This window comes from Corvus brachyrhynchos, unplaced genomic scaffold (genome assembly GCF_000691975.1).
Source record: "Corvus brachyrhynchos isolate BGI_N302 unplaced genomic scaffold, ASM69197v1 scaffold80, whole genome shotgun sequence".
Lineage (NCBI taxonomy): Eukaryota > Metazoa > Chordata > Aves > Passeriformes > Corvidae > Corvus > Corvus brachyrhynchos.
Window position 1 is genome coordinate 14,628,246 of NW_008236769.1, and position 17,959 is coordinate 14,646,204.

At 45.6% G+C, this 17,959-nt stretch overlaps 1 protein-coding gene and 1 long non-coding RNA gene across 3 annotated transcripts; one reads left to right on the forward strand and one right to left on the reverse strand.

Moving 5' to 3' along the window:
* The first annotated feature begins 6,142 nt into the window (after positions 1–6,142).
* Positions 6,143–9,496, forward strand: LOC108445088. Its single transcript, XR_001859840.1, has 2 exons — positions 6,143–6,274; positions 8,921–9,496. It is a non-coding gene; the product is annotated as an uncharacterized LOC108445088 (long non-coding RNA).
* A 2,022-nt stretch (positions 9,497–11,518) lies between these two features.
* CD8B (CD8b molecule) lies at positions 11,519–17,959 on the reverse strand. Of its 2 annotated transcripts, XM_008645112.2 has the most exons (5): positions 17,354–17,955; positions 14,649–14,999; positions 12,701–12,796; positions 11,989–12,078; positions 11,519–11,881 (listed from the first exon to the last, which is right to left on the reverse strand). In XM_008645112.2, the coding sequence occupies exons 1-5, from the start codon at positions 17,397–17,399 to the stop codon at positions 11,841–11,843; spliced, it is 624 nt and encodes a 207-aa protein (XP_008643334.1). In that variant the 5' UTR covers positions 17,400–17,955; the 3' UTR covers positions 11,519–11,840. The 2 variants fall into 2 exon arrangements, with proteins under 2 accessions (XP_008643334.1, XP_017583274.1); XM_017727785.1 differs by having other exon boundaries at positions 11,519–12,078; positions 17,354–17,959.

A 17,959-nucleotide genomic window follows, 5' to 3' on the forward strand; every position in this document is an offset into this window, starting at 1 on the left:
GGAGAGGGCCCTTGCTGCTGCCTCCAGGTGATCACTTGCACGTGGGGGTGAGCCATGCTTGCTGGAGCTTTGCACACACGGTAACACGGGTTTCAAAGCCTGCAAGGGGCTGGGCTGATTTCTTTCTTTCTTCCTGGCTTTCCTGTTGATCATTTTTCTATATGCATTTTTTTTCCCTTTACCCTGTTGTAAAGAAAGCCCCTTTTTCCTGGGTCTATCAGAAACTAGGTGCTGCTGGGTTTAATGCTGTTTCTATTGGGGCTCAGAGCTGAATAACTGAAAATGATTTAGGAACTGAGTTTATTTCTCTGGGCTTCAGTGTGTGTTGGTGAGTGAAGAAAGCTTGTGTTAGGCCTGCTGAGATGTGTGAAATTCATGCTTTTGTTAGGCTGGGAGACTTGTGATGTCTATCTTAAATAGACCAAATAAAAGTAAAATGGAAGTGAATGTGCTGGCCAGTGAGGAGGGGTCAAAATATTTGTCAAATACAGGTTCTCACTCTGCTGTAGAGTGAGCAGGCAATGCATGTCCTCAGAGATGTGGTGATGGATGTGCTGGGAGAACCTGTACAATTAAAGGATCATCCAGGAAGGGCTACTGCCTTTCTTAGTAGGGATATCCCACTTCTTTCTTGTCTCTGACAAATAGTAAATTTCATTATGAATCAGTCCAGGGTACCAAACTGGTGCCCAGATATTCCTCTCCTCTGTGTAGGGGTGTCCTTGATCTTGGTCCTCTTTGCTCCCAGATGAAGCTGATTTCTAGGGAAGGCCACCTTATATATATATATATCCTTTAAAGGCAAGGCAAAAGCTTCTTGTCAGCTGGGAGATACAGCTGCAAGAGGGCTGTCACACATCGCGTTTTTACTGACTTCTGTGATAAGGTGCTGTGTAGCACAAAGCTATTTCTATTTTGCATATCAACAAAGAAGAAAAAATAAAGTTGCAGTAGCAATTACCTGATTAGGAAAATCTCCAGGACATAAGCAGGACCCCCAGGAAAAAGCTCTGATTTAAAATCAACACTTGTATTAATAATTTAGAGTGGTTAATGTAAGTTTAACACTGATGACTAAAATTGGGAGGAGGTGTCTAATCAGATTAATTAGGGAATCGCCTTGCTTTTCATATGCTCTGGTTTGCCTGTTTGTCCTCTAGACAGTATTTTAAAATAGGCTGTCATTGTTTGACTGAGGACCTAAGCCAAATCAATGAACACTAGCATTAATAACATGTTTTATTAGTAATGTACTTAGTAATTTCTGTTGTAGTGTCACTGGTATGATATGACTAAGGAAGAAAAAATACTCAGACAACCAGTTAATTCTGCAGAGCATCTTACAAGAGAAATCAGGAGACCAGACAGGTTGATTAGAAAGTAGGAGGTCATTTCTTTTTTCACCCAAACCTACATATAAGTTTAATTTTACTAAGGTTACAGGACGCTGATTGCTGGTGAACTCCAACCTAAGTTGCTTATGACTGAGGTTTATCTTTATGTACTAGGGCCAGCCTAGGTCTGTATTTAATTGATGTCAAATAATTAGTAGAAGACAGGAGCAGGGAGATAAGAGGAAAAATCATGCAGGGATGAGATAGAGTGACAAGGATCCACCTGTTTTTGATCAGGGCTTAGCAGGAGGTGAATTTAGGATTCATTTTCTCTGCTTTCTTACATCCATTTGACAGAGAAAGAATGGGAAATAAGAGAGACTTGAGGACCAGAGCTGGAGGACATGCTGTGTTTTCAATATGTTTGATTTCTCAGTCATTTTGTGGAAAGATCTCAGGGACTTTTTCATGGGGCAAGAAGCTTTTCAGTTTCTCAGTGTCAGTCATAGCAGACGTTGCCTGGATGTCTCACAGTGTTGTGTGCTTGGAGCTCCTCTGGGGACAAGGGCGTCACTCTGCCATAGTCAGTGAACAAAACAGGAGCACCAAAATGACTGTGCTCCATCAGATCCGTTGTTGTGTTGCCCATGGTGTCCCCTGGTGCTCCAGAAGGACATCCCATTGCCAAGCAGGGATGCCACATTCCTGAGGATGAGCAGGAGCTGTTGCATCCCTGCGAGGGGTCAGTGATGCTAGCTCAGGAGTGACACCAGACTGTCTTTGCCACAGCACTGCTGACTCTTCCTGTTCTTAACCCTTGAAGGATTGCATTAAAACTTTCCATTCCACTTTCATGGGGAGGAATGGAAAGTTTTAATGAAGATTTCAAAATTTAGTCACAAATTACAAGCATTGTTTTTCAAACAGAGGGAAAAATACCATGTTGAGACTCCAGCACACAGCTTTTCCGGTGTGAGGTGAAGCTGTGGTTTATCAGCCACTTGCTGCCCCCCTTTTCTTTGCAAAGCTTCAGCACTTTAAGAGCTTTGCAGAATGTCAAATGCAACAGTCACCCACCAGGTACTCACGCTGTTTTTCCATTGTAGCCACGTGTTTCCAGTTTGGTGGCCAATACTGCCCACTCTTCTGGGTGCTCTCGGTGTGCACATCACATACCTCAAAATCCAGAATGCAAACCACAAACACTCCTGCACTCTCACCTCTCCTTGGTGCAGCCCTTTAACTCACCACAGGGCTGGAAATCTCCATAATCTCCACGCTTGTTGGCACCTCAGCTGAAAGTTTGATAGAAGACCTGGATGTGTTGTGAGTTTTCCTTGCAGAGCCTTCCCACAACTTCTCTCTTGATGCTGCAGAGCTCATTTGTGCTGGCATTCAATAAATCAGCAATCTGTGATGGCTTCTTTTGGGGGCTGGTATCCATGTACTCTGCCAGTGCCCCAGCTGCAGTTAACAGTGGACAGGCTGGCTTTCTGCCACTCCAATCTAAATATCACTGATTCAGACCAGAATGAAAAAAGACCTAACATTTTTCTAATTGTATCTAGACTTAAGAAAAAGTAAATTATCTGCTTGGCTCCAGTGCATAATTTTATTTTTTTTTTGTCTGAACAGTTCAAGTAGGTGAACTGGTCTCATTATCTCATTTCCAATTCCCACAATCAGATTTCTGTTGGGTTCAAGGCACTGTTTTATTGTTGTCCTCTGAGTTCAGCTCCCTTCCAGGGTCCCATAGCCTTGGTGTAATCCCCACAGCTGACTTCTTCTTCTGCCCACACCAATCCAGAGTCTTGCCATGTCTCCTTCTTTGCTGCACACTGACCTTCTTCCCCAAAGACGCTGGGCAGGAGATTCCTGGTGGAGATTCCTCAGGGAGTTTTTGGGTCCATCTGTGTAGTACAAAAGGACTTTCCCAGAGCAGGGTATTGCTGTGCACCTTTACTGTTAAAATCTTTGAGAGGGAACTAATTTCCATAGCAGGTTGCAGCTAATGGAATGGAGGAAGGGCTCCCATTTCTGTTCTCCATCTCTCCTGCTGGCAGAACTGGCAGGATGGAAACCCATGGCTTGCTGGAGACAACTTGCTTCATCCATTTTGTGGTCCTATTAATAGTGTTTGCTGGTGTATGCATCTTATTTGTTCTCAGTTTTGCATTTATTTGAAAGAAAACCCAACCCTCTCTGTTGAATTAGACCTGTAGGATGCAACCCTAAGCCACAACACCCTGATCAAAAGGGACAGGGCAGGAGGGATGGTGGCATCAAAAAGCAGCAGCTAGTTTAATGCTCTCCTGCCATCAACAAAACAAACTAGATTTGGTGCTGAGCTTCACTTTTAACAGCCTGATCCCCACCAGTACTGTGAAGAGAAGTGTGTGATTATTCTTTCCATGCCTGTTCTCCTACAGGCACTCCTCCCACCCTGTTTGTGAGTGTTGGACTCAGAGGTTAAATGGCAAATCATGTCTAAAATTCTGCAAACTTTATTTTAATGCACATTAATTTCCTTGCATTCATGTGTTGTAAATACAGAACTGCAGAAGGATTTTAGAGAGGGGATACAGGGGCAGGTGAAGTTTGGAGTGCGTGATTGTGAAGTGCTGTGTGGAAGGAAAACCAGTCCTGACTTGACTATAAAACCTGGGTTAGAACAGGTACTACCATAGTCCAGCAGGAAAAGCAAATGGTTGTCAGCAGGTAGGAAGGAAAGCAGGTGTAAAACAGAGAATAGAACAGAGAACAGCTTTGCCATTGTATGGTCCAGTGGTCCAGTCCATGGCCAAGGCGTGGTCCAATGCACTGTATAAATCCTGAATGCTGTGTGTTGGTCTGACCCCTCATCTCACACAGGGGACTCAAAAAAGAAGTAGTAGAACAAGAAAAGGTTCAGAGCAGGACAAAATGTAGGATCAGAGGCCTGGGATGGATTTTGTGTGGCAGGCTAGGACTCTTTACCCTGAAAACATGATTTGAGGGTGTATCCACTACAGGTCTCCAGAACTGTGAGTGGCTGGAAAGGAGCAAAGAGGGATTGATTATTTCCTGCCTTTTCCAATAGAGAAAGTAAGGGGCAGCAGATGATAGTGGGTGAGGCTGAACACAAAAGAAATTCACCCAGGGATGTCCCTGACAAAGGACACTGTGGACACAGAGCCTGGACAAATGCTTGGAAGAGAAGTTCATTGTGGGTTACTCAATAGACAGCAACAGGCTCAGGAAATCTATTTAGTTAAAAATAGACTGAATATTAAGGGAGAGTGACACATATGATTTTCTTGCCATTATTCCTTAGCCATCTGCTCATATCCAGTGTTGGAGACAGGATGGCTGTCTGGATGAACCTTTGCTCTGAACCAAACCAGTCATTTTTACATTCTTAAATGTGAGATTTAATTACAATGTGTCATTTTTAGGAAGCCATTTGTTACAAAACTCCACATCCATTTCCTCTGAAACACTATTAATTTTCCAATTATCTCATTTTTTAATGCTGGGCACTTTAATCTTCCTTAGCTGTTCACCCTGCACAAGGACATTTATCCAACAACAGATCCTGTGGTTTCTCACAGGAGAATATTTATCCCTCTTGGAAAAGGGATAATGGCCAGGAAAGATGTTTGACCCTGGTCAACTACCTCAGTTTGTGTTCCAGCTTTGGGAAAGCAAGGAGTGACCCAGCTTTGGCGACCAGGGGAATTTACACAGAGGCAGCTTCCTTCCCCTGACATCTCCTTGGGGATGTCACCTTGGGCTCTGCACAGTGGGGTGTGACCCATGTTTGTAATTGTATCAAAATTATCTTGGCTATGACAGTGATAGGTGTCAGATTAAAATGAAAGGACCTGAGGAAATGCATCTGTTTTGTAATGGCTGTTCCACCACTGCTCTGACTCATTTCCTTCTGCATCCAGATGACTTGAGACATGTATTTTAATAACAGGAATGTCATTTGCAGCTCATTGCTCAGGGCAGGAATGTACAATCCCAGCCCCCAGGAATATTTTGTGTCAATTTTTTTTTAAGTGAACAATAGGAAATATCCCAGTTTAATTTTGCATTCAGTGTTGATGGTAAGGCATAATGTTTTGAAGCCCCATAGCTGGGTGTCAGTGCAGCCCAGCACCTCTCCTTAAGACATCAGTCAGTGAGTTTACCTTGTGCTTGTGCTGGATGATTGCACTTGGACTTTGTTGAAGAATGGCAGCAGTTCTTCTGTGACCCTGCCTGTAAGCCAGGAGTCCCCAGAGCTCAACATCTCCTCCCTGGTGTGCCTGAAGAGGGGTCATATATTGTTAGGACAAGGGGAAATGGCCTCAGGTTGAGCCAAGGGAGGTTCACTTTGATATTAGGAAAAATTTCTTCATTGAAGGAGTGGCTAAGAATTGGAACAGACTGCCCAGGGCAGTGGTGGAGTCACCATCAGTGGTAGTGCTCTAAAAACAAGCAGACATTGCACTTTGGCATTGAGGTATTTGGTCTAAGGTTGGACTTGATGATCTTGGAGGTCAAATGATTCTCTGATTCTATGCTATGATGGGACTCAGCTGTGGTGCTGCCATGGGCTGTGCTGCCAGGTGGAAGAGCAGCGCTCACCCAGCTCCTCCGAGGATGCTGTGCCTGTTCCCAGAGGCAGCTGCCCAACATCACAGTTCTGTGCTGCATTTCATGCTGCCTGCACAGCCCACAGCCCTGGCTCTCCGTGCTGGGAGGGCGCAGCAGGATGTGTGGTGGGTGAGATCACATGTGTATCTCTGGGGACAGATATGTCTCTTAAGCCACAGCCCTCATCCCTGCTCAGCCTTGCGGGGAGGGAGGGTGGCTGCACACCAGATTTTGGTGCCCGACCTCCTGGCTGGATGCTTTAACCACCAGCAGAGAAGAGGAGTAGAAAACCCAGCGTGGCTTGCAGCTGGGGCAGGGTAAGGCTGGCTCTGAGCTCGCAGCGTGGAGGAAGGGGTGGGATGGGGCAAGGGCTGGCAGCAGCACGATGCCTGTGGTGGTTCTCACCAGCCTGTGGGCTCAGCATAGACTCACAGAATTTTTTAGGTTGGAGAAGATCTTCAAAATCATCGAGTCCAACCCTTAACCCAGCACTGCCAAGGCCACCACTAAACCTTGTCCCCAGGTGGCACATCTGCATGTCTTTTAAACCCCTCCAGGGATGGTGACTCCACCACTGCCCTGGGCAGCCTGTGCCAGTGCCCGACAACCCTTTCCATGAAGAAATTTTTCCTAGCCTCTCATCTAAACCTCACTTGGCACAACTTCAGGCCATTTCCTTTTGTCATCACTTTACTTTGGAGGTGTCCATTGCTCCCAATGCTCTACAGAGGGCAATCCGGAATTTTCTGGCGTTTCCCAGCAAAGCTCAAGCCCTTGAAAAAACTCAGTATTGCAAAACTTCTCCAGATTTCTGCAGGATTGAGTTTTCTGCTGCCTGATGCAGAGGCTCAGCCTAGGGCAAGACAGAATTTAGCCCTGACTCATTGCTGGAGCCTAAAAGCCAAGGAGACAAACTCAGAGGTGCCTGTGTCAACCTGGCTGCCTGAGAGCCCCCACCAATCCCAGGAGCTTTTGGGAGAGGATGGAGAGGGCTTTGCCAGCTGAACAAATTTCCTTTTCACATTGACTTCCAGCTGAGTGATTCATCTCAGGGGTTTGGGGGTTTTGTGTTAAATGAACTAAATAATTTTGCTGTGTGAGATCCCTGTTGCAGCCGCACTTAGGTATGCTGTACCTGGCTGAGAAAACAGTCTGAGCTGATGTCATCACTGGGATTTTTTTTGGAGTGTTTCATACATGGTTTTAATTTATTAACTAGATCAGGAAGTGTAAATAGCAATAATGATACTCTCTCTCTTAAAAGTGTCATGCAGCCCCCTTTCGTGCACATGTGTAGCTTAAAGGCTGAATGAGAAGTTGAATTTAATAGAAAACCACAGATGCCTAAGGGAGGAATGTTAAGGCTCCTGTCATCTTGCAAACATTTAAAGCTTGGGTGAGTTTTGCTTCATGTGTAAGAGCCACTGGTGTATGAACTCAAATTAACCTTTCTCATAGCAAGGCAGTAGAGGAGCAAAATAAATACCTTATATAAATTTATTTTTGACTTGGTCCAATATGTGTTCCACTTAAATGAATGCTGGAATAACAAATATTTGTTTATAATCCCACAGAAGCTGCAGATCTCACCCTGAATGCACTCACTATGGATTTATTGATAGCAAAAGTATTGGTTATTTCAGCAAATAATACATAATTTCATAACTGGAAATTATATTAAAATATAATTAGAATAATATTGAAAAAAACCAATTTCTGGTTTATATGAACCAGAAATTTAACACATTGCTATTTTTGGCTTATTGAACAAAATGCAGTGAAGTCTATTGTAATAAGGGCAAGAAGTATTTATGCTGCTTGGAGGTAGTTTCTTTTTCCCTAGTGGATTTTTTTGGGATTTCCTTGCAGCTTCTGGGACACATCTGATTTTATACAGTGAGAGAAAAAGACATTTAGAAATTCCTGTTTGACAGATCTGATCTGAATGCTTAGAAGTCCTGCTGTGAATCCATTTCTCCTGCCAGCTACTTTAATAAGTAGCTACAGTGCATGGAACTGTTCTGGGTGAGGATAAATCTGAAGGAATTTAAACAGCACCCGTGGGTAATGTACCTCCTTTCTTTTTGCACAGATTTCAAGTCTAATCATTTAATAGAGGTGTTATTCAGCCTTTCTCCATTATTATGCCTTGCTCAGCAGTTTATGACTGAAAAATTATTTTTTTATGTATTAGGAGCTTTAAACTCAGAGATAACTTTACTCTCTTGTCAATAGCTTGCTTTCAATTGAACGTTTTCAACTGCACCTGATTTGATTTACTTTTTTGTAAAAGAAAAACCACAGACCATCTGCATAAAAATGGCAGGGCATCTTAAAAGAATAAAGAAAAATGGCAGAGCATTTTAAAAGAATAAAGAAAAATTGAGCACTTTCAATATTAGATTAACAACTGAGATATTCTGTAAAGACTGGCAATTTTTAAAAATGCATTTACAGAACTTTAACAAAACCATGAAGACTATTTACTGCAATGCCTGAAATACCTGTGGTTTTGCTCTGTATCTACGCCCTTTGAATATTTTAATGCTTTTGAGGTCTGCACTTTTTGTTGAGAGAATAACTGGATTTTTTTTCTAGTATAGAATGTGTATTCTATATATTCTTTATATACAGTCTATATATTCTATATAGAACATATGTGGGATGTGTTCTATATAGAATATATATTATATATATTCTATAAAATATAAGAGAAATAATAATAACAACAGCAACAGACTATTGCAACGTGATTTTTGATTTCTTTTAGAATTCCTTGCCCAACATAGTTGAAGTTTTGTTCTTGAACCCATACATCTGCAAAACCCTCCTTGTCCTATGCAAAAGCCTTTTGTCTTTGCCCAAGTTTTGTAATCCTTTTGTCATTTAAGCTGAAATCCTTCATTTACTGCTGAAGTGCAGTTTTGTGGTTATATATAAAATCCCATTACTTTGCCTTCTAGGCTTGGATGTTCCTTGCTGCAGGAAGGATGGTGACAGTGGAAGACAGGAGAAGGCTGATCCATCCTTGAAGGAACAAAGGAATAAATTCAGGACCCTCATGTGCCAGCACATCGTGGCTGGAGTGACACTGTGATGGACAGTGCTGTCACCTGTACCTCTCTCTCCATGGATCCAGGGATCATGCTTCTAGCAGAGATGCACAGAAACATTTTCCCACTAATTTTCAAGCTGGAAACGACACGCCACAACTTATCATGGCATCCATGATCCTTGGCTGGCATCATCATTGTGCTCTCAGCATAAAAGTTGCAGATATTAGGGGACTGGGATAATTTTCTCAGCATCTTTTTATTAGTGTTTCTGTTTCTTGCTTTTTTATGCTCTGGGAAAAAAAGCCTATGAAATGGGAGGTGATTTTTTTCCATCAGCTCGCATAGTTGTGAAACCTGCTGATAAAATCTCTGCCAGGTTTACTGTCTAAAACACTCTATTGATGATTATAGAAATTTCTATTATTTTTTCATAATTTCTACTGGCAAACTGCCCAAACCTGTGTTTCAACAGGCTAGACAACATCTTTGGCTGCTGCCGTCCTCTCCTGTTTTCACTGCACACAGGTGATGTGGAGTCTGGGTGGTTTTTGGTTAGGGTTTTTTTTCCAAATTACAAAGGAAAAGTGTAGGAATTGGGGAATTCAGACATTGAGCAAATTCTTTGCTGTGGGTGGGCAGAGAGCTGAGGGATAAATCCCTGTCCTTTGTGCTTGTGGTATTGGAGTTGGGCTAAGTGGCTGAAGTCTTCCAAGACCAGATGGTGCTGTCTCGGGGAGGGGTTCAGTGAAGGTCAGACTCTGTGAGGATGTCCTGAGTGTGGAGAAGGAGGAAGAGCAGTGGACTAGGCAGGGTTATCTCTGAGGCCACTCACCTTCCTGTGGGAGAGGAGGATTGGTCTGTGCAGCCTGTATTTGCTGCCCAGCCCCAGCCCTGGCTGCTTGGCCATGGGAGATCATCTCCTGTGCTGGCTGGGAGGTGGGAGAGCTGAACAAGGTATGGACATTAAGGTCAGGACACCTCAAGTGTGGGAAAGGGAGTTGGGATTTCAAAAGTAGTTGCAGGCAGAGGGAAAATCCCTGTTTTTTAAAGAATAAACCCTTGCCCGTGGGAAGCTTCAAAGGGGTTTTCTTACAGCTGTCCTGAAAAATGTACATATCATAAAAACCATCTGCTGCTGGGGCAAAGCTCTGCTCATTACTTGCAGGGTAGGAAAATGATGGATTTAGTTCATTGGAGCTCTCACAGAGGATAAATTGTGGTGTATAGGGATCAGAGATGCTCAGAATCCCCTCCCTGCAGCACCTGTGGTGGGATAGGGGGTTGTGCTGGTGCCTCCACAGTCATAAGCTGGGTGGCCTGAGAGCTTGGGTGAGTGTCACAGCCTGGGAAAGCTGGCTCAGCACGATCCACGGCCGGCTCTATCACTGCATCATTTAGGGGAAGCACCCACAGCTGGGCTTGAGACCAAGCACTCTGAAAAAATCAGTATTAGAGTGGAAAGTGGCAGCTCCCTGCGGCTGGGAGGGGAGGGAGGGGAAGGCCAGAGTGATGCTGCTCTGCCACTGTGATGCTTTGCACCCACAAACTCGTCCCAAGACTGTGTTAGCCCCAACACTGAGGACTCTAGACCACCTTCCCCTTGTCCTCCCTGTAGCTGGCACAGTGCTAGTGCCGGTGGTTGAGCAGATGTGGGGCTGGGGGTGCATCTGTGGGTGAGTGCTCGCTGCTTGTGCTCAGCAGGATGCCAAATTTCCAGCCCCAGCTCTGCCGTGGAGCCCTGGGCAGAAGCTGAGCCTTGGTACCATCCCTGGGGAGACCTTCCCTGCTCCTGGCATCACTGAGGGCTCTGCACGCAGGGGTGTCACTGATGGCTCAGCACATGGGGATATCACTTGGGGCTCAGCACACAGGGGTGTCACTTGGGGCTCAGCACACCCAGGCATCGCCCAGGGCAGTTCCTGCTGGCCATGCTGTGCTGCTGGGCTCAGGGCCAGCCCCTGGGGGCCTCTGTTTGCTCTCAGAGGTGGTGTTGACTTTCAGGCTGTGCCAGGTGTTTGGCCTTGTGTGCATGGCTTTGTCTGGCTTTCCTCTCCCACTCCTGGCTGTTTGCAGTCTCCCATGGGAGAAGACATCCTCCCAGATCTGCTCCTCCCTGCAGCTTTTGCTCTGCTTTAACTCTTTCTTGGTTGGAGGCCATGGTTCCTTGTTCACCATGCAACTGTGTTCCTTACTGAGCAGGACCAAAAGACACCAGCCTGCCGTCATGGTTCCTTGTTCACCATGCAACTGTGTACCTTACTGAGCAGGACCAAAAGACACCAGCCTGCAGAACAAATAACTGAGTGATATATTCACTTTTGGTATTGAACAAACCTGCACAGGGTCTTTACAAGCTGCCTCTGCCCCATCCTTGCTGGTTGCTCTCAAAGTGTTCGTTACCAAAGTTTTATCAACCAGTATTAATAGGAGCAAAAAAAAAAGCGCACCTTTGTGCTGTCTTACAGATGAACACAGAGCCAAGGAGCTCACAGCTCTCCAGCCCATCTGAATCCCTTTGGTACAGCAGCCCTCTTCCCCCTGTGCAATCCCAGCCATGGCATTCTCCCTCCTCAGTGTCCTTTGAGAAGTGCTCAGGATGCTGCAGAATCCAGCCTGGTCCTTCTGCCAGCTGTTGCGTCAAGGAAAAATATTAAAGTCGTGGTTTGTCCCAGGAAAGAAATGTCTGTTTTGTGGTACAAGCCCACGTCTGTTCCCTGCAATGTCGTTCCTGTGTCCTGTCCAGACAGTTCTCAGCATTGTGCAGGGGAGGGTCTGTGGTTTCTCCCTGCCTGTCCGAGGCAGGGGGGCCGGTGGGATTTACTGGGATTTACTGCCTGTGGATGCGAAGCCACAGCCTCCGCCGCAGACCTGGGAAGAGACAGTGTCCATCAGACCCAGGACCCTCCCAGGTCACCATCCTGCTCCTGGGCTGTCCCAGGGCCTGGCACCCCTCAGGATGCTGGCAGGATACTCACGGTAGAGGCGGTGGGCAGTGGGGACCAGGCCCAGCAGGAGGAGCAGGACACCAGCGACCAGTGGGATCCAGACCAGGGGACTGCAGGGACCTGGAGAGAGAAGAGGACTCCTGGCACCACCCTGCCCTGGCAGCTTTGGGGGATGGAGTGTGGGGTGGGGAAGGGAGAAAAGCAAGGCAGGTACTCAAAGGGGCAGTGGAGGATGTGACCATCCCCCTGGGGTATCCTTTGAAGGATGCATTACAGAATCACAGGATAAGTAAGGCTGGAAAGGACCACGGTGGGTTATCTGGTCCAACCTCCCTGCTCAAGCAGGGTCACCCCAGAGCACATGGCACGGGACTGTGTCCAGATGGCCTTTGAATATTTTCAGTAAGGGAGACTCCACAGCCTCTCTGGTCAACCTGTTTCAGTGCTCAATCACCCTCACAGTATAAAAAGTATTGCAGGGAGCTTAGCTCTTGAGGTCACAATAACCTAAACTGAAATACATCCTGGCCCCTAAACCCGTGTACATCCCAGGGAATCCCTCCTACAGGCAGAAGTCAGTTCTGTCCAGAGCAGTGGGTCTATCTGCCCCCAGACACCCACTCCTGCAGGGTGACAGTGTGGTTGTCCCCACCCCAGGACAAACTCCAACTGAGCCCTGGAGGCCCCAAGAGCCCAGCAAAACCCCTTTTTTCAGGCAGCCTGAGCTGAGCCAGTGCCATACCTTTCCTGCTGGCAGCTTTGCTTTCGGTTATCCACGGCACAGGCTTTTTGGAGACTGGTGTCTGTGTGGTCTTTGGAGGCAGAGGCAAAGCATCAACTGGGGATAAGGAGAAAAAGAGGGTGGTCAGTGTGGCTCTGAGTGCAGCAGAGATCTCCAACAGCAGGTAAGAAGGGCTGGAAAGTTTGGCCCTTAGAACAAACCTCATCCACTGAACCCTGCAAAGGGCTGTGTCACCCCGAGGGGTGGGAGCTTGACCTGAGCCTCTCGGTGGCCACAGAAGTTACCAAGAGCTTTTAAAAGTGTTAATAAACCAATTTACCAGGTAAAGAAGGGGAGAAGGCTAAGGCAGGGAAAAACCCCAAACTTGCTGGAGTGACATTTGCTGCCAAGCATCATCTCATCAGCATTGCACAAAATCATGGCTAGCAAGAGATTTCAGTAGCACTGGGAGGTTTTAAGGGATCCCTGCATCTTTTCCTTATTCAGATTGCTCTAATCTTTGCTCAGCATTTGATTATTTTTCTTTCTGATAAAATGAAGGCAGGATTTGTTATGGTGTTCTGAGTAACAGTGGAGGACATTAATTTCTCAGTAAAGTTGGCCAGGAAAATATCCCAGTAATGTCATTAAATATCTGCGTGTCTGACTGCTCAAACCACACTCATTCAAAATTTTAGGTGATTCAAAACGACTTTTTATTTTCTTTCTACCCAGAATATAACTTCCTAGAGAAATTACCATTCTTTTACATGGAAAGATGAGATATCAGGACCCTGGGATTTATCTGGACAACCTCTCCCTTACATTATAATAGGCTTAAAGAAAAGAAACTTACAGGCATTTTGTTTTATCATGAGAATTAAAAGGAAAAAAAGAAAATATCCAGCAAAGCCTGAGTCCTCCCAGAGCACCTGCTGCTGTTTACTTTTTAATTGGTGTCCTTGATCAAGCTGAATTTCAAGCCTGTTTTTCACACTTTGCACAGAGATATGAGCCCAGTTGTTAAAAAACAGTTCTCCTTTATCTTAAGCCAGCTTTTTTCTGAGCCTGAAAGAATCCAAAAGGGATTTCTCATCCAGTTCAAGGTACAAGAGTGTATTTGCAAAAAAACCCAGGAAAATTGGGACACTGGGTCTGCTTTAGAGTCAGAAGCTGTAGCAGCATTTTGGTTAAATAAGTTATTTGTATTTTAGCTAAATAAGTTATTTGTCTCCCTAAAAGTCTGCAAAAATAAAGGCTGAATCCTACTTCAAACACATTAATTTTTCTGCATCAACTCCTGCTCTGTGCTCAAAGGGAAAATGGGCTGAAAAGAGTTTCTCTATGACTTAGATGTCTGTAAAGCCTCTCTACCCCAATGCCACCTGCAGAAAGCTCTGGTTTCTGTTTGGAGCTCCTCAGGGATAGTGGGTTGTGAGCTTTGAGGAATAAATCCCATTTCAGTATTTCTTGTGAAGGATGGTCTTGAAAGCTGCCATCAGACCCACCCCAGAGATGTGAGGGGTGATGGTCTCTGGCCTCGATGCTGCTCTTGTCACTTGGAGTGAGAGTAAGGAAGAATTATGGCATGGAAGGACCCGTGAGCTGAGCAGGGCACACATCCAGCCTCTCACCCAAAGTACAGCAGGGCATGAGAAAAACACAGGGCATGGCAATATCAGGTGCTCCCATGGAAATCCTAAAGCACTAGGACCACTGCTGTGCTCAAGGCATGCCCACAGCAGAGCAACTGCTACCACTGACTATCACATGCAGCTGGCCTAAGATTTAGCTATTTTCTGTATTTTCTGCTTTGCCCTGTCTCATAGATCTCTTCAGAAAAACCCCAGAGCCACAACCTTGCATCTCAAAATTGGGAAGAAGCTACCAACACTCATCACCCCTTACCCAGGGGACCTTATCACAGCCTGCTGGTGGCACATTTTGGAACCCCTGGGGTGCTGCTTACCCACACTGAGCCGTGTCCCGCTGCCCAGGAGGAGCTGGGAGGACTGGGAGACGGAGCAGTAGTAGGTGCCGTTGTCCGAGGGATGGAGGTGGCTGATGTGCAGGCTGTAGGAGCTGTGGGACCTCTCCTCATGGACTCTAAACTTGTCCTGGCTCACGTTTGTGCCATATGTGGCTTTGCCCAGTGTGTTGGAAAATACCAAGAACTCGAAATGTTGCCTCTCCTGGCTCCAGCGGTACCAGTACACCCCGGTATGCTCCTTCTTCAGCTCACAGAGGATTGCGGTTTTATTGTTGGTTTGGGTTAAAATATGCTCTGGAGTTTGGGTTAAAAGTAGATTTGCATAAAAACCTAAGGAAAAAAGACACAGGAATATATAGTTATTATTTTAATTTCATTATTTTTCTTCCATGCTAAGTACAGATTTTCTTTATGGACTTAATAAAATCATGTAGACACACAGATGAGGCAGGTCACACAAGCAAGAAACAGGAGCATTTTTATCAGGATGCTCCCATATTCCCTCAGAGGCCTTTTGGGTTCCTCAGCTATTTTTTGGTCAAGCCAAATTATACAGATGGAGTTTTCTCTGTAAACACTCATCTAGGGAGAAAGCTCACTGGCAGGGAAGGGGATGGAGGGATGGTTTTGAGGGTGTCCTCAGGGCTGTATGTGCAGGGAAGAGCATCCCTGCCTGCTCCTGTGGATGCCCCTCTCCGCCCTCTTTACCTTTCTCATTTTTCAGACATTTCACCTCTCTTTCAAGGTATTTTTTTTGCACCTCTTAACTGATTTGCCAGGTTCTTCTTCTAACAGATGCAACACTGATAAACATCTCAGGGACAGAAAAAGAGACCAAAAAATGTGCAAAACATCTCAAAATGAGCCAATTTTATATTAGCTTTCAGACAATAATATTTTTCAAAGGAATTTTGAGACATGGGGAAGGAGAGGGAGTGAGGGGCAGCGGTGGGGTTCAAAGCTTTGGTTTGGTGTCGCATCACCCTGTTTGGGCTTTGCAGCTTTTGTGGAAATTATCTAAGCCTTGTTTGGCCCAAGCAGATGTGAGGGGTGTCTGTGTGAGCGAGGATGTGTCCTTGTGGAAAGGATAACAGGCAACTTGTGATCCTTTCTGTTCAGCAAACAGTCCTGCAAATCTGCAGATAGTCCGAGACCGAGTGAAAAACAGCCCTCTGAAGATAAGGAGGCTCCCGCTTCCCCCGTCTCTTTCCCAGGCACATTTTAAAGCTGTGCAAAAAGCTCAATAATACATGTTTCTTGTCGTTTTTTTTTTTACCTTGAAATGTTCCTTTTCTTTCAAAATCCCCAAGTTGCTTAGAGCAGTTTTTGCAGCCCTGTGCAGCCCTGCAAACCCAGTGGGGTGGGGATGGGCTGGCTTGACCCAAGAACACCTAAAGCTATCGGTGTGGCACGAGGTCCTGATGTCTCCCATGTTCCCAATGGGACAGGCAGAGGAGAGGGCTCTGGTGACTGACAGGGGTCCAGAGCCTTCCTCTGCCCCCCCTCCAATGACCCCATCACTGCCAGTGCTGCAGAGCATTAACATTGCAATGCCAAAACTCATGTGTTGCACAGCAGCTGCAGCATTTCGCCACATTCTCTGGCTCTGTGATAACGTCAATGTCTCCTTACTACTAAAATACATAATTTTCAGGTTTTAGAACATAATTATCTTAAAGTTGGCTCTGTCAAATACCCATGTGTTTTTTTAGGGGATGAAATGTATGTGTCCATGGTGCATGGGGGCTTCCTTGAGTGCCTTGAGGTCTGGCTCTGCTGGGCATGGGAAGCATAACTCTCCATGAAAAACTTTTCCTTGAGCTGTTGGAGACACTGTTAGATAAGTCAAAAAGGATGAGAAGGGATCCTGGAAAATCTCAGCTCAGTGCCAGTGGTCAAGCCAGGGGTGAGCTGGGATGGAGACAGAGCAGAAAAACTCATCCTCAGTCATACCTTCAACCCCAAAACCTCCCAGTTCCCTTTCCTGGTGTATATTCAAGGGGGCCATGGGGAATCATGGTGCTTGGCCAGACCAGCCTGCAGCACCTTAAAAATGGTCCCTTTTCCTTTTGTAGGTGCAAAGCAAACTCTCACTTATTGAAGTTTTCTCAGCGGGCTGCCGTACAGATCTATAGGATATCAGTACTTGCAAGGCAGAATGGTTCAATAACGCACCAGTTCCAGCTGTGGCCCTTGGAAAGTACTCAGTCTTTGGATGATTTAGAAAATTTGATGGGGTGTTTATCATCTTTGTGTTACACAGGCAGCATAGAGAGGAGCTACTTTAACTTCTCCATCAGCAGCTTCCTACAGTCCATCTGCACTGAGGGTGCAGTAAAAACTCTGTGGTGTCTATACCATTACGTATTGAAATATGAATGGAATACAGAATGGAATAGAACAGAATGCAATAGACTATTTCAGTTGGAAGGGGCCCATAGCAACCAACTGGTGCCACTTCCTGACCAGTTCAGGGCTGACCAAAAGCTAAAGCATGTTATTAAAAGCATGATCCAAAATTATTGGAAATAGGTAATATCCTGTAGATCTATACTATGATGATATATTTAACCTTCCATCATCCAGATGCTGTGCAATGCATCCCACGTGCTGGAGTGGGGTGGAGGAGAGGCTGCAGCACTATTTTAGGTGCCCTCAACCCTTAAGAGATGTGCCCCTCTTACCTGGGATCTGGAGGCAGATGCAGAGATGGAGCCACGGCTGCGCCATGGTGGCAGACTCCGTGATGGAGGGGTTTTGTGCCAGCTCCCCCTTTCCACTCAGTGTCACCTCTTGGTGGCAGGGCTGGCTTCACCTCAGGAAGTCCTTGCCCCTCTCTGTGAAGATCTGTCACCAGCAGCTGCCAAAGAGCCTCTGCCACAGCAGCACGTGGAGCCTCAGCCTGGCAGCTTCTTCTGCGCTGAGCCCCAAACCCAAGAGTGCATCAGGGACAGAGCCCTATGCTCCTTCCCAGCACTTCACAGGGCACCCTTAAATCCCCTCAAGAAAAATAAAACCAAGAAAAGTCACTGAATTTTAAATAATGATTTCTTCATATTTCACCATCAAGTTATTCCTCCTTTTAATCTACTTCTATCCTATCAAAAAATTACAAATGTAGGACCATGGCCTTAAAGATAAAAGCAGGAAAGAATTAATTTCGGCTGTTTCTTTCCCTGTTGAAATAAAAAAGCTTTCAAAACAAGGAAAAGATGTGATTTGATCCGTGGGGTTGTTTTCTTCAGCAGAATTTATAGCAGGAGGTGTTTTTCTCTGGAGAATGCTGAACA

Excerpts from the sequence above, each read along its gene's own strand:
- CD8B (XM_017727785.1), bottom strand. The coding sequence starts at position 17,399 with ATGGCGCAGCCGTGGCTCCATCTCTGCATCTGCCTCCAGATCCCAG. Across the intron at positions 15,000-17,353 it reads CATCTGCCTCCAGATCCCAG|GTTTTTATGCAAATCTACTT; the intron begins GTAAGAGGGGCA and ends TTTTTTCCTTAG. Across the intron at positions 12,797-14,648 it reads CGGGACACGGCTCAGTGTGG|TTGATGCTTTGCCTCTGCCT; the intron begins GTAAGCAGCACC and ends CCTTATCCCCAG.